The sequence below is a fragment of the Babylonia areolata genome, chromosome 6, assembly GCF_041734735.1.
Source record: "Babylonia areolata isolate BAREFJ2019XMU chromosome 6, ASM4173473v1, whole genome shotgun sequence".
NCBI classification, from domain to species: Eukaryota; Metazoa; Mollusca; class Gastropoda; order Neogastropoda; family Buccinidae; genus Babylonia; species Babylonia areolata.
This window is the reverse complement of record NC_134881.1, coordinates 4,308,985-4,333,239: the sequence shown is the minus strand read 5'-3', so window position 1 is coordinate 4,333,239 and position 24,255 is coordinate 4,308,985. Positions and strand designations below refer to the sequence as shown.

The following is a 24,255-nucleotide window of genomic DNA, read 5'->3' as shown; positions in this document are numbered from 1 at the left end:
GTAGTTAGATGGGTTTAATTGAAACTGCGGCAGCGCAAGTCATGAAAATAATGTAGTAAATTATTGTTGTGTGAAGGGCGTGGTTTATCGTACTTTTTTCACCCTTGACTTGAAGTGGTGCTAACGTGGCGATAGCCTTGAGATGGCCTTAGTGGTCGGCGAGGCTCTAAGCACCATAATTTGATTGGAGGCTTCAAGCTCCATAGTTTGATTTGATTTGGGCGTGGTGCAGGGGGGAGAGGGAGGTGGAGGAAGGGGGAGAGAAGGGTTGCGAGAAGTGTGAGATTTACGTCGCTGTCACGACTTTCTCCAAGAGAAACACACGAGAAACACATGTCGGTTGCTGTTCTGTTTATTAGTAATCCACTTTCAAAATTTTTTCCCCGCAAGACATTTTTTAATTACTGTTGGTCTTACACTCGCGACATGTATTCCAACATCCTTCAGTAACTTACGTCTTTTCGGCAATGACAATCCAAAATGAAAAGGCCCAGGTCATATCCCTTCAGCTATATTTACGCAATGTTGTACACACACACACAAAAAAAGAAGATACTTTGTCGCCTATGTGTGTACGTGTGTGTGTCTGTGTGCGTGCGTGTGTGTATGTGTGTTTGAAGAGGTAGTCTTTTCACACGTCACATATGACGTTGAATGTGGTGTGTGTGTGTGTGTGTGTGTGTGTGTGAGTGTGTGTGTGTGGCCCGGTGAGTGTGTGTGTGTGTGTGAGTGTGTGTGTGTGGCCCGGTGTGTGTGTGTGTGTGTTGTGGGGAAGTGAGGATGCGTGTGTAGACGTGCGTGTGTAGACGTTCGTTTGTGAATGTTTTTGTAGGCGTAATTATTTGCTCTGCCGACGTATATATATATATATATATGTATGTATGTATGTATGTATGTATAAATCACCGCACAAGCAATCCCCCCAAACCAATACCCGTCCCGAAAGCCAAAACAGCGCTGTGCCACCGTGGTGGTGGGTGGTGAAAGTGTAACGCGGTGGTGGTGTGTGGTGGGTGGTGAAAGTGTAACGCGGTGGTGGTGTGTGGTGGGTGGTGAAAGTGTAACGCGGTGGTGGTGTGTGGTGGGTGGTGAAAGTGTAACGCGGTGGTGGTGGGTGGTGGGTGGTGAAAGTGTAACGCGGTGGTGGTGGGTGGTGAAAGTGTAACGCGGTGGTGGTGAGTGGTGAAAGTGTAACGTGGTGGTGGTGAGTGGTGGGTGGTGAAAGTGTAACGCGGTGGTGGTGTGTGGTGGGTGGTGAAAGTGTAACGCGGTGGTGGTGAGTGGTGGGTGGTGAAAGTGTAACGCGGTGGTGGTGAGTGGTGGGTGGTGAAAGTGTAACGCGGTGGTGGTGAGTGGTGGGTGGTGAAAGTGTAACGCGGTGGTGGTGTGTGGTGGGTGGTGAAAGTGTAACGCGGTGGTGGTGAGTGGTGGGTGGTGAAAGTGTAACGCGGTGGTGGTGAGTGGTGGGTGGTGAAAGTGTAACGCGGTGGTGGTGTGTGGTGGGTGGTGAAAGTGTAACGCGGTGGTGGTGAGTGGTGGGTGGTGAAAGTGTAAGGCGGTGGTGGTGAGTGGTGCTGGTGGTGGTGGTGGTGAGTGGTGCTGGTTGTGGGTGGTGACGGCGGTGGGTGGTGACGGTGGTGGGTGGTGCTGGTGGTGACGGTGGTGGGTGGTGCTGGCGGTGATCAAGGCGTGATGCCGATCACCCCACACGCCACCCGGGCCCCAGCGTTGCCAGTCGTCTTACTGCCCTCGTTGCCTCCCCTGCCCAGGTCATCCACATCCGCGTGCACCTGCAGGAAACAGCGCGTGCTCATAGGGCCTAAAGCCACTGATCCACAAATAGTTTTTACATCAGTGGTTTAAAAGCGGGCAGGACTGCTGCGTGACGTACATGACTAATTGCTGCATTATATGATAGTCAGTCGTGTCCGACTATGACCATTAGAATAGCAGAGGAGGTAACTGCTGTTCCGACTATTTGGGCTAGAATTTGATCATAGTGGAGAGTGTCTTGCCCAAGTTACATCCCCAGTCTCTCGGCCATGAGGGTTTTAGGACAGTCGGCGCTGGGATGGTTCCCAAAGGCCAACTAGCCCACAAGGCTGCAGCACTAAGAGCCAGTGCAATTTTGCCTCCTAGCTGCATTACATACTTGATTACTGCTTGCATTACGTATTTGATTTCTGCTTGGCGTATATGATTGCTGTCCAACGTACATGTTTGCTGCTTAATGTACATAACTGCTACCTGACACACATGACTGCTGCTTAACGTACATGATTGTTGTCTCATGCACTCAATTACTGTCGGACTAAATGATTGCTGTCTAACGTACATGATTGCTTCTTAACGCACATGATTTATTGCTACTTAATGTACATGATTGCTGCACGAAGTACACTGACTGCTGCCCAGTGTACGTGACTGCTGTCTAACGTGCATGATTACTATCTAGTGTACATGACAACGGCGTACATGATTGCTGACTAATGTGCGAGCGCAAATGATTACGTTTCAAAAGGTTTTGTACTTTAATAGTTACTGGTTGTATACATGTCTTCTTTGTCTTCTTTCTGTGCTCATGCTTGGTTTCTTGAATGCATGTTCACGTATACATGTGTATATGACCTGTTGACCTTAAAACGCCATGAACAGCCCTGACATGGCCCCGTGTGGTCTGGGCTATAAATAACGTCATGAACAGTATGTGTGGTCTGGGCTATAAATAACGTCATGAACAGTATGTGTGGTCTGGGCTATAAATAACGCTATGAACAGTATGTGTGGTTTGGGCTATAAATAACGCTATGAACAGTATGTGTGGTCTGGGCTATACTGAATAACGTCATGAACAGTATGTGTGGTCTGGGCTATAAATAACGTCATGAACAGTATGTGTGGTCTGGGCTATAAATAACGCTATGAACAGTATGTGTGGTCTGGGCTATAAATAACGCTATGAACAGTATGTGTGGTCTGGGCTATAAATAACGCCATGAACAGCCCTGACATGGCCCTGTGTGGTCTGGGCTATAAATAACGCTATAAATAACGCCATGAACAGTATGTGTGGTCTGGGCTATAAATAACGCCATGAACAGCCCTGACATGGCCCTGTGAGGTCTGGGCTATAAATAACACAGAGATGACCACCGCCAGATCTGTCAGGGAAGTGTGAGCGTCAGTCTCTACTATTACACACACTTGTAGTAGTCGTAGTAGTAGTTGTAGTAGTAGTAGTAGTCGTAGTAGTAGTTGTAGTAGTAGTAGTAGTCGCAGTAGTAGTTGAAGCAGCAACAGCAGTAACATTATCATCGTCATTATGTGAGTACGTACCACGATACTCCTGCCGATGATGCTGCGGGGGCTGGAGAAGGAAATCACACAGTCCGTGATGTTCACTACAGCCTTGCCACTGCTGTCGGCCACAATGTTGCCCAGATCGCCAACGTGTCTGGACAACACAGACCCTAGTTTCAGGATGTGTGTGCGAATGCGTGCGTGCGTAAGTGCGTGTGTGCACGGAGTAGGTATGAAGGTTTGTGATGGCATGCGTGAGTGACCCTGGGTCGCATGTGTGTACACGAGAAGGGTTGTGCACATGTTTTGGACAGGCAGGTCGGCGGACAGATGGGGAAGTGGGTGAAGCGACATATGAATCGTGAACAATTACGTAAGTGCAAATGCTTAACTCTTTGATAATACACAACCACACTGTTAAAAGTGCACTCATAGAAACCAGTGCTATCAAGTTCCAGTCGTAAGCATAGAAAGTCCATGACTTCCCTTTGTAATGGGGCTGCTGTGGACTCGCCGCTGTGTTGCTGAAGCTGCTCAAAACTGAAACATTCAGTTCAGTTCGTGTCGTTTTGGGTGACCATTTCCCATTGTTATTTCCCTCACTCCTCCGTCGTGTTATTTTTCACGATCCTGAACCTCACATCCCAACAGTCAGACGGCCAGCCCCGCTCTCCAGAGCTGGCTTCTTGGAGTGACATGCACGCTATCAGGAAAACCAGCAACTTGAGTCTGTTTGTAGCTGTTGGTGCACTGTCATTCTGACCGTGTCAGTGTACTGTGTTGGTGCACTGTCATTCTGACAGTGTCAGTGTACTGTGTTGGTGCGTTATCATCCTGACAGTGTCAGTGTACTGTGTTGGTGCACTGTCATTCTGACACTGTAAATGTACTGTGTTGGTGCACTGTCATTCTGACAGTGTCAGTGTACTGTGTTGGTGCGTTGTCATTCTGACAGTGTCAGTGTACTGTGTTGGTACACTGTCATTCTGACCGTGTACTGTGTTGGTGCACTGTCATTCTGACAGTGTCAGTGTACTGTGTTGGTGCGTTGTCATCCTGACACTGTCAGTGTACTGTGTTGGTGCACTGTCATTCTGACAGTGTCAGTGTACTGTGTTGGTGCACTGTCATTCTGACAGTGTCAGTGTACTGTGTTGTAGCTGTTGGTGCACTGTCATTCTGACACTGTCAGTGTACTGTGTTGGTGCACTGTCATTCTGACCGTGTCAGTGTACTGTGTTGTAGCTGTTGGTGCGCTGTCATCAGTGTACTGTGTTGTAGCTGTTGGTGCGCTGTCATCAGTGTACTGTGTTGTAGCTGTTGGTGCGCTGTCATCAGTGTACTGTGTTGTAGCTGTTGGTGCGCTGTCATCCTGACCGTGTCAGTGTATTGTGGGGTATGGATGCCCCGCCCATCTATTTTTCTCTCTCTCTCTCTGCTCCCTCCCAAATTCATTCCGCTGGCTGGTCAAAATAGGTATTTGACTGGTATGTATAGAAGCGCAAGCGCGTATATAATGCGTGTATTGTGTGCGTGTGTGTCAGTGTACACACACACGCACACACACACACAGATCTCGTGTCCACATTCTTGAAAGTGGCGTCAGATTCTAAAAAACATTCTTCAGCCTTAAGATAAATTTTTGAAACAATTCTTCATCCATAAGTTTAAAAAACTGGGGGGAAAAATGCAATCCACTGTTTCCTAAACCTTAAGTACAACACTGATTTAAAGCCTTAGGAAGGTATACACAGCGTGTTTTAAAGCCTTAATTACACCACTTTTTTAAGCTTTAAATACACCACTGTTTTTAAGCCTTAAATACACCTCAGTTTAAAGCCTTTAATGCACCGCTGTTTTTAAGCCTAAAGTACACAACTGTTTTAAAGCCTTAGATATAACTCTGTTTTAAACCTGAAATGCACCGCTCTTTTAAATGCCTTAAATACACTGCTGTTTTAATGCCTTCAATACACCACTGTTTTAAAGTCTTAAATACATTCATCTCTGAAAGCTTTAAATACACTGCTGTTTTAATGCCTTCACTACACCACTGTTTTAAAGCCTTAAATACCGTCATCTCTGAAAGCTTTAAATACACGGCTGTTTTAATGCCTTCACTACACCACTGTTTTAAAGCCTTAAATACCGTCATCTCTGAAAGCTTTAAATACACGGCTGTTTTAATGCCTTCACTACACCACTGTATTAAAGCCTTAAATACCGTCATCATCTCTGAAAGCTTTAAATACACGGCTGTTTAAATGCCTTCACTACACCACTGTATTAAAGCCTTAAATACCGTCATCTCTGAAAGCTTTAAATACACAGCTGTTTTAATGCCTTCACTACACCACTGTATTAAAGCCTTAAATACCGTCATCATCTCTGAAAGCTTTAAATACACGGCTGTTTTAATGCCTTCACTACACCACTGTATTAAAGCCTTAAATACTGTCATCTCTGAAAGCTTTAAATACACGGCTGTTTTAATGCCTTCAATACACCACTGTTTTAAAGCCTTAAATACCGTCATCATCTCTCAAAGCTTTAAATACACGGCTGTTTTAATGCCTTCACTACACGACTGTATTAAAACCTTAAATACCGTCATCATCTCTGAAAGCTTTAAATACACGGCTGTTTTAATGCCTTCACTACACCACTGTTTTAAAGCCTTAAATACCGTCATCTCTGAAAGCTTTAAATACACGGCTGTTTTAATGCCTTCACTACACCACTGTTTTAAAGCCTTAAATACCGTCATCATCTCTGAAAGCTTTAAATACACGGCTGTTTTAATGCCTTCACTACACCACTGTATTAAAGCCTTAAATACCGTCATCTCTGAAAGCTTTAAATGCACGGCTGTTTTAATGCCTTCACTACACCACTGTATTAAAGCCTTAAATACCGTCATCATCTCTGAAAGCTTTAAATACACGGCTGTTTTAATGCCTTCACTACACCACTGTATTAAAGCCTTAAATACTGTCATCTCTGAAAGCTTTAAATACACTGCTGTTTTAATGCCTTCAATACACCACTGTTTTAAAGCCTTAAATACCGTCATCATCTCTGAAAGCTTTAAATACACGGCTGTTTTAATGCCTTCACTGCACCACTGTATTAAAGCCTTAAATACCGTCATCTCTGAAAGCTTTAAATACACGGTTGTTTTAATGCCTTCACTGCACCACTGTATTAAAGCCTTAAATACCGTCATCTCTGAAAGCTTTAAATACACGGCTGTTTAAATGCCTTCACTACACCACTCTTTTAAAGCCTTAAATACCGTCATCATTTCTGAAAGCTTTAAATACACGGCTGTTTTAATGCCTTCACTACACCACTCTTTTAAAGCCTTAAATACCGTCATCTCTGAAAGCTTTAAATACACGGCTGTTTTAATGCCTTCAATACACCACTGTTTTAAAACCTTAAATACCGTCATCTTCTCTGAAAGCTTTAAATACACGGCTGTTTTAATGCCTTCACTACACCACTGTTTTAAAGCCTTAAATACCGTCATCATCTCTGAAAGCTTTAAATACACGGCTGTTTTAATGCCTTCACTGCACCACTGTATTAAAGCCTTAAATACCGTCATCATCTCTGAAAGCTTTAAATACACTGCTGTTTTAATGCCTTCACTACACCACTGTTTTAAAGCCTTAAATACCGTCATCTCTGAAAGCTTTAAATACACGGTTGTTTTAATGCCTTCACTACACCACTCTTTCAGTGCCTCACTGACAGCAAGGCCCTCAACCTGGTGCACATTCTGGCGGCTCCAGACCTTTCCTTCCCTGACTGGCTTTTACGAACTTGCAACAAATTAACTCAGTTTACTTTGTGCTGGCATGCATTACACAGTCACACACTGACAAACAGCGCATTGTCACACACTGACATACATTATATTGTCACATGCGGACACACATTATACTTTAACATACCGGCATACACTGCACTTTGACACAGGCACACATTGCACTGTCCCGCAATGACACACTTTACAGTATCACACACTGCCACACACAGACATAAACTACATACCTCTCAACATCAAAGGGGGCTCCGTGCACCTTGCCGAAGGGGTTGAAGTGTCCCCCTGCTGCCAAACAATCTGCACGCACGTCACAGGTCTTCACAGAACAACGTCACAGGTCTTCACAGAACAACAACAAGAAAAGCACACCACGACAGGTGTTTTCGAGCAGTTGGAACTACGTGTTCTGTGGTTTGGAAATCCGTTTTTATGACACTGAAGTAGGCGACTGCGGTAGTCACAGTAGCAGTAGTGGTGATAATGGTCTTCTAGTCAGTAGTCGTAGTGGTAGTAGTAGCAGCAACAGTAGAAGTAGTAGTAGTAGTAGTTCATGTGGCTTGACTTCGCAGACGAAGATCTAGGGAAGGGTTGTGGAGCCACGTCAGGTGCAGGCACGCTGATGACTAGTGAAACAGATCAAAGACAGGCATACTGTGCCACAGCGATTTCAGGGGTACTTTAGACCTGGTTTGGGTATTGGGTCCTTTCGTCGCATCGTCCTGCCTGATGCTCTAGCAGCAGCAGCAGCAGCAGCAGCAGTAGACCGACCACTGTGAAGAAAAGGAAAATGAAGTGGTATGGCCACGTCTGGCGTTCATCAGGACTGGCCAAGACCTTCCTGCAGGGAACAGGGAGAAGAGGCAGACAGAGGAAGAGATGGGAAGACAACATCTCAGAGTGCCAATACAGGTTTGACCCCGAGTGACACAGAATGACAGACAACTGCGAGGGATGGAGGAGCTGGTTGCCAAATAAATGGTACCCAACGGTCTTAAAGACTACGTACTGAATAGATAGATAGATAGATAGATAGATTTCAATGTGAGTAGACTGACATGCTCCGGTGACATGGTAAGCCTATTCCTGTATCTTTCACCTTCTCTGAAAATTAGATGTTAGCCGTGCCAAACTGAATGAACCATGAAAGATCGTGACGAGAGGAAGAGGAGGGTGGTGGAGGGGTGTGGAAGAATCGTGAGAGAGAGGGAAGGAAGAGGGAGTGGCGGGGGAGGGGAGAGAAGAAAGAGGGAGTGTCGGGGAGAGGGAAAAAAGAGGGAGTGTCGGGGAGAGGGAAGGAAGAGGGAGTGTCAAGGAGAGGGAAGGAAGAGGGAAGGAAGAGGGAGTGTAGGGGAGAGGGAAGGAGGAGGGAGTGTGAGGGAGAGGGAAGGAAGAGGGAGTGGCGGTGGAGGGGAGGGGGAAGGAAGAGGGAGGGAGAGGGAAGGAAGAGGGAGTGTAGGGGAGAGGGAAGGAGGAGGGAGTGTGAGGGAGAGGGAAGGAAGAGGGAGTGGCGGTGGAGGGGAGGGGGAAGGAAGAGGGAGGGAGAGGGAAGGAAGAGGGAGTGTAGGGGAGAGGGAAGGAAGAGGGAGTGTAGGGGAGAGGGAAGGAAGAGGGAGTGTCGGGGAGAGGGAAGGAAGAGGGAGTGGCGGGGAGAGGGAAGGAAGAGGGAGTGGCGGTGGAGGGGAGGGGGAAGGAAGAGGGAGGGAGAGGGAAGGAAGAGGGAGTGTAGGGGAGAGGGAAGGAGGAGGGAGTGTGAGGGAGAGGGAAGGAAGAGGGAGTGGCGGGGAGAGGGAAGGAAGAGGGAGTGGCGGTGGAGGGGAGGGGGAAGGAAGAGGGAGGGAGAGGGAAGGAAGAGGGAGTGTAGGGGAGAGGGAAGGAGGAGGGAGTGTGAGGGAGAGGGAAGGAAGAGGGAGTGGCAAGGAGAGGGAAGGAAGAGGGAGGAAGAGGGAGTGGCAAGGAGAGGGAAGGAAGAGGGAGTGGCAAGGAGAGGGAAGGAAGAGGGAGTGGCAAGGAGAGGGAAGGAAGAGGGAGTGTAGGGGAGAGGGAAGGAAGAGGGAGTGGCAAGGAGAGGGAAGGAAGAGGGAGTGGCAAGGAGAGGGAAGGAAGAGGGAGTGTAGGGGAGAGGGAAGGAAGAGGGAGTGGCAAGGAGAGGGAAGGAAGAGGGAGTGGCAAGGAGAGGGAAGGAAGAGGGAGTGGCAAGGAGAGGGAAGGAAGAGGGAGTGGCAAGGAGAGGGAAGGAAGAGGGAGTGTAGGGGAGAGGGAAGGAAGAGGGAGTGTAGGGGAGAGGGAAGGAAGAGGGAGTGGCGGTGGAGGGGAGGGGGAAGGAAGAGGGAGGGAGAGGGAAGGAAGAGGGAGTGTGAGGGAGAGGAAGGAAGAGGGAGTAGCAAGGAGAGGGAAGGAAGAGGGAGTGGCGGGAAGAGGGAAGGAAGAGGGAGTGGCGGGGAGAGGGAAGGAAGAGGGAGTGGCGGGGAGAGGGAAGGAAGAGGGAGTGGCGGGGGGAGGGAAGGAAGAGGGAGTGGCGGGGGGCAGTTGAGGGGGCCGTGGTGTGGTGGTGGAGGGAAGTGAGCTTACTGTTCCTGAGGTCGCCATACGTGTGGACGTGGAAGCCATGTTTGCCAGGACTCAGGCCCGTGATTTCCCCCGTGATGTGAATGGCCCCGTTCTCCTGCCACATCATCACCCACCCACATCAACACACACATATAATAGTGTGCATGGCCCCATTGTCCTGCCACATCATCACCCACCCACATCAACACACACACACATCATAGTCTGCGTGGCTACATTGTCCTGCCGCATCATCACCCACCCACATCAACACACACATATCATCATAGTGTGCATGGCCACATTGTGCTGCCACATCGTCACCCACCCACATCAACACACACACATCATAGTGTGCGTGGCCCCATTGTCCTGCCACATTATCACCCATCCACATCAACATACACACATCATAGTGTGCGTGGCTCCATTGTCCTGCCACATCATCACCACCCACATCAACACACACACATCATAGTGTGCGTGGCTACATTGTCCTGCTACATCATCACCCACCCACATCAACACACATATCATAGTGTGCGTGGCCCTATTGTCCTGCCACATCATCACCCACCCACATCAACACACATATCATAGTGTGCGTGGCCCCATTGTCCTGCCACATCATCACCCACCCACATCAACACACATATCATAGTGTGCGTGACAGTGTGAGTGACGCCATGACAGTGTGACTGACGTCATGACAGTGTCAGTGACGCCATGACAGTGTGAATGACGTCATGACAGTGTCAGTGACGCCATGACAGTGTGACTAACACCATGACAGTGTCAGTGACGCCATGACAGTGTGACTAACGCCATGACAGTGTCAGTGACGCCATGACAGTGTGAGTAACGCCATGACAGTGTGATTCACGCCATGACAGTGTCAGTGACGCCATGACAGTGTGATTCACGCCATGACAGTGTCAGTGACGCCATGACAGTGTCAGTGACGCCATGACAGTGTGATTCACGCCATGACAGTGTCAGTGACGCCATGACAGTGTCAGTGACGCCATGACTGTGACTAACGCCATGACAGTGTGAGTGACGTCATGACAGTGTGAGTGACGCCATGACAGTCTGAGTGACGTCATGACAGTGTCAGTGACGCCGTGACAGTGTCAGTGACGTCATGACAGTGTCAGTGACGCCATAACAGTGTCAGTGACGCCATGACAGTGTGAGTGACGTCATGACAGTGTCAGTGACGCCATGACAGTGTGAGTGACGTCATGACAGTGTCAGTGACGCCCTGACAGTGTCAGTGACGTCATGACAGTGTCAGTGACGCCATGACAGTGTGATTCACGCCATGATAGTGTGAGTGACGCCATGGCAGTGTCAGTGACGTCATGACAGTGTCAGTGGCGCCATGACTGTGACTAACGCCATGACAGTGTGAGTGACGCCATGACAGTGTGACTAACGCCACTGCACTGTCACATTATTATCCACACCAACACGTAAACATCACGATTTTACCCGTGTTGTGGAGGGCCCCATATTACTGCCACATATTGACATCGACACATAACCTTTTATCAAAACGTTCAAACTTCAGTTTCACAGAGACATCAAAGCATGCAGAATGACATATATATGCAACAAAACACCCGCGTTATGTATAAGGCCATAAGAGCTGAGTTATAAAACGCCACGTGTTTGTGGGTTTAGCTTGTGTTGTGTGTTTGAACAAAACGATGTGCTGTTAACATATGTGTGTGTGATATGGTTTGTGTTTACTTCTGTTAACATTGAATTAACAATTATAATATTAAAATTCCTGCAGCGTTTCAAAGAACATAAGCTTCAAGCCTCCTGCAAAATAACGTCCGTGTTGCTCACAGAATATCGTGACAGAATTCTCTTTCGTTTTGGGGTCAGCTTGGGGTCAGCTTCTCCCGTTCACAGCCTTTGTGTCTACGGCCAGATACTTAGGCCGTAAAACCTTGAGGTGTTGATGAAGACAGGCCTCTTCAACGTTACTGACAACCCGAGTTCATCCAGCCACACAACAACTCAGTTTCATTGTTGCAGCGACGAACGAAGCTGATCCCAGCCGTAGCTTTGTTTTCGGCATGGACACACACAGCCGCCTGCTTTGGTCTGCCTCATGCATCCTCGTAACAGTTTACTTCTTTTGCTGGTACGGCCTTCTGGAACCGACCTGTGTGTGTGTGTGTGTGTGTGTGTGTGTGTGTGTGTGTGTGTGTAAGGGAACTTGTGAAAAACTTACATTCATAAACAGAGAGAGAGAGAGAGAGTGTATATATATATATATATATATATATATATATATATATATATATATATATATTTCTTGAGAGAGAGAGAGAGAGATTACACACACACACACACACACACACACACACACACACACGCACGCACATATATATATATATATATATATATATATATATATATATATTTATATATATATATATGAGTGCGTGCCCACACACACACTATATGTATATATGCACACATATACAAATGAACGCACGCACGGTATTTTAGTTTATATGTTTCTGTCTTGGTGTCAGCGATAAACGCCTCAAGCCTTGTTGGCCATGGCTGACACATGACCGTCATATAATGTGGGGAGTGTGTGTGTGTGTGGGGGGGTGCAATAGCGGAGGTGGAGATCGGGGGGGGGGGGGGGGGGGGGAGGTGTTGCCAAATCACGTCTTAATCATGCACTCGGTTCATAACTCCCATCCTACTCCCCATAAAATCTTCACACACACACACACACACACCAAAAAAGCCAAAAAAAACCCCAGCAACAACAAAAACAATCCATATTGCAAACGGAGAAGCTGACAATAATAAACTGTTGAAATAACTTACACAATGTGTGATTGTTGGAATATGTGCTTGATGACAAATTGTATCGTCAGTGATACACCCCAGTTGTTGCTTGATCACACAATGTTGTTCAGTTTTAAAGGCCAAGTTGTTGCTGGATCACACCATATCGTTCTGTTTTAAAGGCCAAGTTGTTGTTCGATCACACCATATCGTTCTGTTTTAAAGGCCAAGTTGTTGCTGGATTACACCATATCGTTCTGTATTAATTAAAGGCCAAGTTGTTGCTGGATTACACCATGTCGTTCTGTTTTAAAGGCCAAGTTGTTGCTGGATTACACCATGTTGTTCTGTTTTAAAGGCCAAGTTGTTGCTGGATCACACCATGTTGTTCAGTTTTAATTAAAGGCCAAATTGTTGCTGGATCACACAATGTTGTTCTGTTTTAAAGGCCAAGTTGTTGCTGGGTCACACCATATCGTTCTGTTTTAAAGGCCAAGTTGTTGCTGGATCACACAATGTCGTTCGGTTTTAAAGGCCAAGTTGTTGCTGGATCACACAATGTCGTTCGGTTTTAAAGGCCAAGTTGTTGCTGGATCACACAATGTTGTTCAGTTTTAAAGGCCAAGTTGTTGCTGGATCACACAATGTTGTTCAGTTTTAAAGGCCAAGTTGTTGCTGGATCACACAATGTTGTTCTGTTTTAAAGGCCAAGTTGTTGATGGATCACACCATGTCGTTCTGTTTTAAAGGCCAAGTTGTTGCTGGATCACACCATGTTGTTCAGTTTTAATTAAAGGCCAAGTTGTTGCTGGATTACACCATGTCGTTCTGTTTTAAAGGCCAAGTTGTTGCTGGATCACACAATGTTGTTCAGTTTTAAAGGCCAAGTTGTTGCTGGATCACACAATGTTGTTCGGTTTTAAAGGCCAAGTTGTTGCTGGGTCACATCATGTTGTTCAGTTTTAAAGGCCAAGTTGTTGCTGGATCACACCATGTCGTTCTGTTTTAAAGGCCAAGTTGTTGCTGGATCACACCATGTTGTTCAGTTTTAAAGGCCAAGTTGTTGCTGGATCACACCATGTCGTTCTGTTTTAAAGGCCAAGTTGTTGCTGGGTCACATCATGTTGTTCAGAGGATAGGTGTTGGACCAGTGTTCTGTGGTCAGAGGATAGGTGTGTGACTAATGTCTGTGGTCATAGGATAGGTGTGTGGCCAATGTCTGTGTTCAGAGGATATGTGTGTGGCCAAAATCTGTGGTCAGTGGCTATGTGTGTGGCCAATGTCTGTGGTCAGAGGATATGTGTGTGGCCAATGTCTGTGGTCAGAGGATATGTGTGTGGCCAATGTCTGTGTTCAGAGGATATGTGTGACCAATGCCTGTGGTCAGAGGATATGTGTGTGGCCAATGTCTGTGGTCAGAGGATAGGTGTGTGGCCAATGTCTGTGGTCAGAGGCTATGTGTGTGGCCAATGTCTGTGGTCAGAGGATAGGTGTGTGGCCAATGTCTGTGGTCAGAGGATAGGTGTGTGTCCAGTGTCTGTGGTCAGAGGATAGGTGTGTGACCAATGTCTGTGGTCAAAGGATAGGCGTGTGACCAATGTCTGTGGTCAGAGGACAGGCGTGTGTCCAGTGTCTGTGGTCAGAGGACAGGCGTGTGTCCAGTGTCTGTGGTCAGAGGACAGGCGTGTGTCCAGTGTCTGTGGTCAGAGGATAGGTGTGTGTCCAGTGTCTGTGGTCAGAGGATATGTGTGTGGCCAATGTCTGTGTTCAGAGGATATGTGTGACCAATGCCTGTGGTCAGAGGATATGTGTGTGGCCAATGTCTGTGGTCAGAGGATAGGTGTGTGGCCAATGTCTGTGGTCAGAGGCTATGTGTGTGGCCAATGTCTGTGGTCAGAGGATAGGTGTGTGGCCAATGTCTGTGGTCAGAGGATAGGTGTGTGTCCAGTGTCTGTGGTCAGAGGATAGGTGTGTGACCAATGTCTGTGGTCAAAGGATAGGTGTGTGACCAATGTCTGTGGTCAAAGGATAGGCGTGTGACCAATGTCTGTGGTCAGAGGACAGGCGTGTGTCCAGTGTCTGTGGTCAGAGGACAGGCGTGTGTCCAGTGTCTGTGGTCAGAGGACAGGCGTGTGTCCAGTGTCTGTGGTCAGAGGATAGGTGTGTGTCCAGTGTCTGTGGTCAGAGGATAGGTGTGTGTCCAATGTCTGTGGTCAGAGGACAGGTGTGTGACCAATGTCTGTGGTCAGAGGATAGGTGTGTGACCAATGTCTGTGTTCAGAGGATAGGTGTGTGACCAATGTCTGTAGTCAGAGGATAGGTGTGTGACCAATGTCTGTAGTCAGAGGATAGGTGTGTGACCAATGTCTGTGGTCAGAGGATAGGTGTGTGACCAATGTCTGTGGTCAGAGGATAGGTGTGTGACCAATGTCTGTGGTCAGAGGATAGGTGTGTGACCAATGTCTTATACTCGTGTCTGAGTCAATCTGCAATTCAAGTGGGATCAAGCTTGGCCGTCACGTCTAGGGAATGAACAGAACGAAATCATTTGAAGTTTTGTGGAGGAATTATTTTGAAAGAAAGCTTCTGAAACAAGATAAGTGAACAAGGCGAGGGCGCGAGAACAACAAGTTGCAAATATCACTGAAAACGTCTCCATCTGCAGACACTTCTGTATTTATATCCAGTCTCCGTTTCGTGAAAGAAAAAGAACGAAGTTAACCCATTTGTTTCGCCTTTAATATCACGTGGACTCACTTTGCATTGTATTGCATGGCAAAAGTGTGGGTGGGTGATTTCAGGTGGAATAAATCCTACTTTCTGACAAGACATCATGGGTTTTTTATTTTGATGCAGATGGACAAGTGTAAGGCGCTCCATGTCCGTGTTCAGGGTTAACCCTTTCGATGGTTAAACTATGAATTCAACTGACACAGAGACAGATGTGGCTACATACTGCTGTTATTTTTTTTGACGAGGATTAACATTTTGACGAGTGTATTCATTGTGCTTTTTGTAAAAGAGATTGTGACTTAAACAAAATGAGCATTTTCAATCGTGGATATTGACAAATTTGCCAGACTATAGTGCGACCACATCTCGAATATGGCAATATGATATAGCACTCATCATATAAATCGCAAACTTTGAAAAACTCGGTCAGTTGCCATGGAAAAGTTCAGAAAAGGGTGATAAGTCTTGCTGTTCACACGCAGGATACAATGTGCGACGAAAGAATAAAGAAACTTGGCTTACTGTAATTAAAATCAAGTAGACTTAGAAGTCAGTTATTTCATACACACATCAAAGATAATTAAAACAGATAAATTAGACTCAATAGCACTTCCTCCACACAAAAATCGCACTGTGACATGAGGAATGCCACTGACAATAATGTTTATCAAATATTCAAGGACTAACATTTGAAAGAATTAGACAATAAAATCCCTCCTCACCAGAGTACATCACCGAACACCCGTTGAAAAAGAACAACATCCATTCATTTGAAAGACGTGTGGACGATATATTTCGTGAATGGTGAATTGCATCCATACGACGCTTGCAGAGAGCAGCAAGGAAGGTGAGTGGCATTACCTACCTGCTGAGTGAAGAACACGGTTCCCATCACCGCTGCCACGCCGACCAAAGCACACACAGCTCCTGGCATGGCTGGTTCGTCTGTCTGTCTGTCTCTGCGTTGCCAAATAAATGAGCAGATATTTGATACTCGTCGTACGATGGTTTACGGCTGCTGCTGCTGACTGCGAGAAGATGAAAATGTTTTAGTTTATGTAATGGTTGCTAACAGAGCCGTGTGCAGACGCCGACGACTGATTGGATGCTGAGGGCAAAGAGGGCCGTGTGCAGAATGGACCAGTTTAACGTGCGTGTGCAAACCTGGACAAGAGTTCAGAAGGGACAGGCCCAGGGCTTGTGTGAGAATCGCTGACAGACCTCGGACAACAATATAGGATCTTATTTCCAACGTCTAACACATTCACCACAACTTTTCAAAACATGCCATCTAATATGGTGATTAGAATACTGCCAACGTGTGCACGGCATTGTACAGTGGTGCAGTAAACAAGCAATTGCCAGTCTTCTTTTTTCTTTAAAAACTCTGTGTGTGTGTGTGTGTGCGTGCGTGCGTGTGTGTGTGTGTGTGTGTGTGTGTGTGTGTGTGTGTGTGTGTGTGTGTGTACACGGCATATTGCGAACACACCAGACCTGCGATACATACACCACAACGAACACAGGAAAGCATGGGAGCCACAACGAAAGCTGTCGAGCCACGCGCCACATGTCTGAAATGAAATGGCCACAGTAATTGCCAGCAACAGATGGGAGCCGTGCATGGCTACGAAATACTGCATCACTGTTCGTTTCAAACAGCGTGACTGTAACGTTCTCACCAATCACCCGCACTCGCTGACACGACTCCGTTCACACAACCACATCTACTCCATCTGCTCATTCCGGCGTAACAAACAAACAGTCCACTGCAGTGACATTTCTTCATTTTTGAATAAACAAAAATGTCGGGTTTTTTATTTTTTGTTTTTTCACACACATCCATAAACAAATGCACACACAAAAACAATTACGGTACCCGTATACAACAAAAATGATTCTCGCTATTCTTTCTCTCCTTCTGCTTCTCCCTCTCTCTCTCCCAATTCTCTCTCCTTCTGCTTCTCCCTCTCTCTCTCCCAATTCTCTCTCCTTCTGCTTCTCCCTCTCTCTCTCCCAATTCTCTCCTTCTGCTTCTCCCTCTCCCAATTCTCTCTCCTTCTGCTTCTCCCTCTCCCTCTTCCAATTCTCTCTCCTTCTACTTCTCCCTCTCTCTCTCCCAATTCTCTCTCCTTCTGCTTCTCCCTCTCTCTCTCCCAATTCTCTCTCCTTCTGCTTCTCCCTCTCTCTCTCCCAATTCTCTCTCCTTCTGCTTCTCCCTCTCTCTCTCTCCCAATTCTCTCCTTCTGCTTCTCCCTCTCTCTCTCCCAATTCTCTCCTTCTGCTTCTTCCTCTATCTCTTCCAATTTTCTCTCCTTCTGCTTCTCCCTCTCTCTCTCCCAATTCTCTCTCCTTCTGCTTCTCCCTCTCTCTCTCCCAATTCTCTCTCCTTCTGCTTCTCCCTCTCTCTCTCCCAATTCTCCCTCCTTCTGCTTCTCCCTCTCTCTCTCCCAATTCTCTCTCCTTCTGCTTCTCCCTCTCTCTCTCTCCCAATTCTCTCTCCTTCTACTTCTCCCTCTCTCTCTCCCAATTCTCTTTCCTTCTGCTTCTCCCTCTCTCTCTCCCAGTTCTCTCTCCTTCTGCTTCTCCCTCTCTCTCTCCCAATTCTCTCTCCTTCTGCTTCTCCCTCTCTCTCTCCCAATTCTCCCTCCTTCTGCTTCTCCCTCTCTCTCTCCCAATTCTCTCTCCTTCTGCTTCTCCCTCTCTCTCTCCCAATTCTCTTTCCTTCTACTTCTCCCTCTCTCTCTCCCAATTCTCTCTCCTTCTGCTTCTCCCTCTCCCAATTCTCTCTCCTTCTGCTTCTCTTCTCAATCTCCTCCGCCTTCTTCGTCAGTCTCCGGCCTCCTCTTCTTCTTAGTCTTCTTCTTCTTCCTCTGCTCCTCTGTCTTTCTCCTCTCCCTCTTCTTCTACTTTTGGATTTTCATTCCATGTCTCCTTCTCAGTCTACTTCATCTTCTCAATCGTCTTCTCCATAATCGTATTCACAGTCTTCTCAGTCGTCTTCTCCATAATCGTATTCACAGTCTTCTCAACCGTCTTCTCCATAATCGTATTCACAGTCTTCTCAATCGTCTTCTCCATAATCGTATTCACAGTCTTCTCAATCGTCTTCTCCATAATCGTATTCACAGTCTTCTCAGTCGTCTTCTCCATAATCGTATTCACAGTCTTCTCAACCGTCTTCTCCATAATCGTATTCACAGTCTTCTCAATCGTCTTCTCCATAATCGTATTCACAGTCTTCTCAACCGTCTTCTCCATAATTGTATTCACAGTCTTCTCAGTCGTCTTCTCCATCTTCGTCTCCGGCTTCTTTTCAGTCTTCTTCTTGGTCTTCTCAGTCTTCTTCTTCTTTTCCTCATTTTCCTTCTTCTACATCTTTTTTTTTTCTTCTTGATCTTCATCTTCTGTTTTTAAGACTGGCTCTCTTTCCTTCCAACTTAAGCCGTAGCGCGAGAACAAGCCCGATGTTGACTGTTCTGGGCTCAGAATCAGATTCTCCTAAGTTAACAGAAACAGCCACGAGAATAACTCGTGAACTCACAAAAATCACGTGTTTTGGGGTGGGGGTGAGGGGTTGTTTGTGTTGTTTTTTGTTTGGTTGTTTTTTTGTTGTTGTTGTTGTTGTTTTTCCAGTGAACATAATTGTTCACATATCATGAAAAGGAGAAGGTCTCTTTCATGTGACCAGAATGGTTGCGTTCCGCTCCAACCAAACATTCTTGTAAAATTGTATCGTGTAACACCACTGGTTCCCGCGATACATGACAGTGACTGTCTGCAGTTTGGGTTCATAAAAAAACCGTGTCGTGCGAAGTGTAGTAAAACTGAATCAAATTCGGAAAAGGCGAACTTTTACAAGTTGCATGACAGTGGTGACAACGTTTAAAAAAATGAAATCACCCGATAAGCAGCCGTGGTGAAGTGGTTTGTGTCGCGCACCGACGGCCCTGACTGTCCCAGAGTCTAGTGTGCTGTGACTGTCCCAGAGTCTAGTGTGCTGTGACTGTCCAGAGTCTAGTGTGCTGTGACTGTCCAGAGTCTAGTGTGCTGTGACTGTCCAGAGTCTAGTGTGCTGTGACTGTCCAGAATCTAGAGTGCCCAAAGTCTAGAGTGAAGTAACTGTCCAGAGTCTAATGTACTGTGACTGTCCAGATTCTAGTGTGCTGTGATGTCCCAGAGTCTAGTGTGCTGTGACTGTCCAGATTCTAGTGTGCTGTGATGTCCCAGAGTCTAGTGTGCTGTGACTGTCCAGAGTCTAGTGTGCTGTGACTGTCTAGTGTGCTGTGACTGTCCAGATTCTAGTGTGCTGTGACTGTCCCAGAGTCTAGTGCTACGACTGTCCAGAGTCTAGTGTGCTGTGACTGTCCAGAGTCTAGTGTGAGTCTAGTGTGCTGTGACTGTCCAGAGTCTAGTGTGCTGTGACTGTCCAGATTCTAGTGCTGTAACTGTCCAGAGTCTAGTGATGTGACTGTCCAGAGTCTAGTGTGCTGTGACTGTCCCAGAGTCTAGTGCTGTAACTGTCCAGAGTCTAGTGTGCTGTGACTGTCCAGAGTCTGGTGTGCTGTGACTGTCCCAGAGTCTAGTGTGCTGTGACTGTCCCAGAGTCTAGTGCTGTAACTGTCCAGAGTCTAGTGTGCTGTGACTGTCCCAGAGTCTAGTGCTGTAACTGTCCAGAGTCTAGTGTGCTGTAACTGTCCAGAGTCTAGTGTGCTGTGACTGTCCCAGAGTCTAGTGCTGTAACTGTCCAGAGTCTAGTGTGCTGTGACTGTCCCAGAGTCTAGTGTGCTGTGACTGTCCCAGAGTCTAGTGCTGTAACTGTCCAGAGTCTAGTGTGCTGTGACTGTCCAGAGTCTAGTGTGCTGTGACTGTCCAGAGTCTAGTGTGCTGTAACTGTCCAGAGTCTAGTGTGCTGTGACTGTCCAGAGTCTAGTGCTGTAACTGTCCAGAGTCTAGTGTGCTGTAACTGTCCAGATTCTAGTGTGCTGTGACTGTCTAGTGTGCTGTAACTGTCCAGAGTTTAGAGTGCTGTCCAGAGTCTAGTGCTGTAACTGTCCAGAGTCTAGTGCTGTAACTGTCCCAGAGTCTAGTGTGCTGTGACTGTCCAGAGTCTAGTGTGCTGTGACTGTCCCAGAGTCTAGTGTGCTGTGACTGTCCAGAGTCTAGTGTGCTGTGACTGTCCCAGAGTCTAGTGTGCTGTGACTGTCCAGAGTCTAGTGTGCTGTAACTGTCCAGAGTCTAGTGTGCTGTGACTGTCCAGAGTCTAGTGTGCTGTGACTCAGAGTCTAGTGTGCTGTGACTGTCCCAGAGTCTAGTGCTGTGACTGTCCAGAGTCTAGTGTGCTGTGACTGTCCAGAGTCTAGTGTGCTGTGACTGTCCCTGAGTCTAGTGCTGTGACTGTCCAGAGTCTAGTGTGCTGTGACTGTCCCAGAGTCTAGTGTGCTGTGATGTCCCAGAGTCTAGTGTGCTGTGACTGTCCAGAGTCTAGTGTGCTGTGACTGTCCAGAGTCTAGTGCTGTAACTGTCCCAGAGTCTAGTGTGCTGTGACTGTCCAGAGTCTAGTGTGCTGTGACTGTCCAGAGTCTAGTGTGCTGTGACTGTCTCGGGAGTGCTGCCCACTTCACGGATGTATAGATGGTGCTCAGGTTTCCTGACCAACACAGCAAGTCTCTGTATCTCTCGGGCCTAGGAGCATGACTGCCGAAGTATATTGTGAAAAGTCACGTAGTCTACATCCGTTTCACTGTCGTCTGTCGCAGCATCGGAATCCTGATCATCGTTGATCATCACAAAAACAAACTGTCCGGAATTCTGAGGTCTTTCAGACCTTGCTCTCATGGTGACTTCTGTTTCCATTTCTCCTCTGCCTTCATCTTGTTGTCAGTTCATGACCACCCTCAGAACACTATCAATTTCATGAGAAGAGACTGACTGATGGTGTTTGACAGTGTGTGTGTGTGTGTGTGTGTGTGTGTGTGTGTGTGTGTGTCTTTTTTTCGGTAACAAGTTAAGAATGGACACGTCAGTGTCATCTCCAAGTTGCATTTCAAACGTATTCTTTCGTTGTGTGGACTTGCAGTCGGTGATTTAATGTTTTAAAAACGTAAAGATGTGAGAGTATGTAGGCGGTATCTCATAACAGCCTCTGATTAGCATCATCTTCTGAAGAATCCTAACACGGTCGTCACGATGCACTGGGAAGAGGTGTTGTCAGACAGGCAGATGATGCAACAAGAGCCTCGTGGAAGAGGAAAAGGATAACATCCCACATCATCATCATCATGGAAATCCATCGCCAATGATGAAGACGTCAGTGACTCCGGAGATGACAATGCAGCGCAACGGCAGACGTACAAATATGGCCGCAGAGTGCCCAGAGTCTAGTGTGCTGTGACTGTCCAGAGTCTAGTGTGCTGTGACTGTCCAGAGTCTAGTGTGCTGTGACTGTCCAGAGTCTAGTGTGCTGTGACTGTCCAGAGTCTAGTGTGCTGTGACTGTCCAGAGTCTAGTGCTGTGACTGTCTAGTGTGTTGTGACTGTCCAGTGTGCTGTGACTGACCAGAGTCTAGTGCTGTGACTGTCCAGAGTCTAGTGTGCTGTGACTGTCCCAGAGTCTAGTGCTGTGACTGTCCAGAGTCTAGTGTGCTGTGACTGTCCCAGAGTCTAGTGCTGTGACTGTCCAGAGTCTAGTGTGCTGTGACTGTCCCAGAGTCTAGTGTGCTGTGACTGTCCAGAGTCTAGTGTGCTGTGACTGTCCCAGAGTCTAGTGTGCTGTAACTGTCCAGAGTCTAGTGTGCTGTGACTGTCCAGAGTCTAGTGTGCTGTGACTGTCCAGAGTCTAGTGTGCTGTGACTGTGTGACTGTCCAGAGTCTAGTGTGCTGTAACTGTCCAGAGTCTAGTGTGCTGTGACTGTCCAGAGTCTAGTGTGCTGTGACTGTCCAGAGTCTAGTGTGCTGTGACTGTCCAGAGTCTAGTGCTGCAAAGGCAGACGTGCAAATATGGCCGCACTGTGGGCACGCAGCAACAGATGACAGGTCAAGTGACAAGGGGTGATAACCCATAGCAGTGCGTTAGTTTTTTGTGTTTTTTATCTCCTCTATGACTGGTGAAGACTTCGTAAGTAGCATGTCTTGGCTGACAAAAAATGCTCTTAATTTCTGCAGACTGAATGTGCGACACTTACAGGTTTCACTAAACTTTTTGTGATACGCAAAATTACTAAAATGCGACAGGTTTCTCTTTGAGCCTGGACAAACTGTAGTAACAATTATTAACTTTTCATTAAAGACATATACAGATAGGACATGCATTCGAAACATTCAATTGTTTGATAACGATTGGTCTTTGAGAAAACTGGCCGGCTGCATTGCAGAATATCACCAAAGTACAGAATGTCACCTCTACCCCAGCATAGAATATCGCATCGGTAAAGAATAGAATGTCACCCCGTTACAGAATGTCATCACGGTACTGATCATCACGGTACTGTACCATCAACATAAGAAAAGAAAAGAAAGGTTCAGACAGCGGGAGGGCTCATGTCCTCAGTACAGCCTCGTCTTATTTGCTGACCTAGGTCAGGTCAGGTCATTAGATCTGCTACTGGTAACCTGTAATCCAGTACAACCTGTTCAGGGTCGGGTTGCCGGCGACTAAACCGGCACTCTCACCGCTCCCTTCCGGGACTGGTGAGGCGGGTGGCTAGACACCCTTATGGAGATCCATAAAAGGGCGTTGGCTCAGGAGAGCCACCGACGGCCATCTAGCTCCACTGTGCTGTGTGCATGCCACACGCAGTTGGCCCCCGGGGTGTGTCTACCCATGCATGCGAAGTCTGGATCTGGCAGAATCTGCGGAAGAAACCTATCGGTTCAACGGAGAGGAAGGCGGTTACAGCAACGCACTGTGGAGTGCAGAGAGCAAGATGAGACACCGAAAGGATATCTTGGTCATCCACTGCATCCGTGCTCATCCTCCAGTCGTCTCGACTTAGTCTTGCCACTGGAAATTGGTGGACCCGGACGAGAGAGTGAGGTTGACGTTGCGCAACTCCTCTTCACTTTAAACAAACTCATCGCGCAAGTCATCAGTCATCCAAAATGACCTTTCATCCTTCATCATTTCATCACCCCCAAGTCCTGTGGCGACAGGCGAGCGACGAAACGACAGGTGTGGGTACACTGGCAGTTGCAGTCGCAGACCTGCACGCAGGCGGCTCAGGCCATAGGGTCGTTCTTCGTCGACAGGAGCAGCGATGGAGCTCGGCAGCCGTCTGAGCGTCTGAGCAGCCCTCTTTAGGAATGCACTGCTCACCTCCCTGGCATGAGGAAGGGGCTAGAAAAGGTGCCCTAAAAATTGCCTGCTCCATATCACCCTGGCCAGCATACCGCGGCTGGCGGGGACCCTACATCAGCGGTCGAAACAACAAGAAAGAAAAGAAAAAAACAAGGATCGTTCCTCTCACCATTGGTGCTTGGAACATAAGGACTCTCCTGGACAGAGATAACGCGGACAGACCCCAAAGGAGAACGGCACTAGTTGCATCCGAACTCGCCAGATACAACATTGACATCGCAGCCTTGAGTGAGACTCGGCTTGCAGGTGAAGGCGAACTCTGTGAACGGGGATCTGGTTACACCTTCTTCTGGAGTGGACGAGGAAGCGGCGTGAGGCTGGCGTTGGTTTTGCAGTAAAAACAGCACTTGTCAGCAAGCTAGCTGGAATCCCAAAGGGAGTCAACGATAGGCTTATGACCATGAAACTCCCACTGGCATCTGGCCAGAAGCACCTCACCATTGTCAGTGCCTACGCCCCAACCATGACCAACCCGGATGAAGTGAAGGCGAAGTTCTACGAGGACCTTCACTCTGTCATTGCTGCTATCCCTAAAGCAGACAAGCTCATCATTCTTGGGGACTTCAATGCTAGAGTTGGCTCTGACTACATCTCCTGGGATGGAGTGATTGGAAAGCACGGTGTGGGCCACTGCAACCCAAATGGATTGCTTTTGCTTCAGACCTGTG

The 24,255-nt window shown here is 47.4% G+C and overlaps 1 protein-coding gene across 1 annotated transcript; it reads right to left on the bottom strand.

Moving 5' to 3' along the window:
- Nucleotides 1–336: 336 nt before the first annotated feature.
- On the bottom strand, nucleotides 337–16,306 carry LOC143282669 (superoxide dismutase [Cu-Zn]-like). The gene is made up of 5 exons (XM_076588338.1): nucleotides 16,101–16,306; nucleotides 9,701–9,794; nucleotides 7,360–7,429; nucleotides 3,337–3,454; nucleotides 337–1,790 (listed from the first exon to the last, which is right to left on the bottom strand). Exons 1-5 carry the CDS (start codon nucleotides 16,167–16,169, stop codon nucleotides 1,683–1,685), a joined length of 459 nt encoding a protein of 152 aa, XP_076444453.1. The 5' UTR covers nucleotides 16,170–16,306; the 3' UTR covers nucleotides 337–1,682.
- Between the last annotated feature and the right edge of the window lie 7,949 nt (nucleotides 16,307–24,255).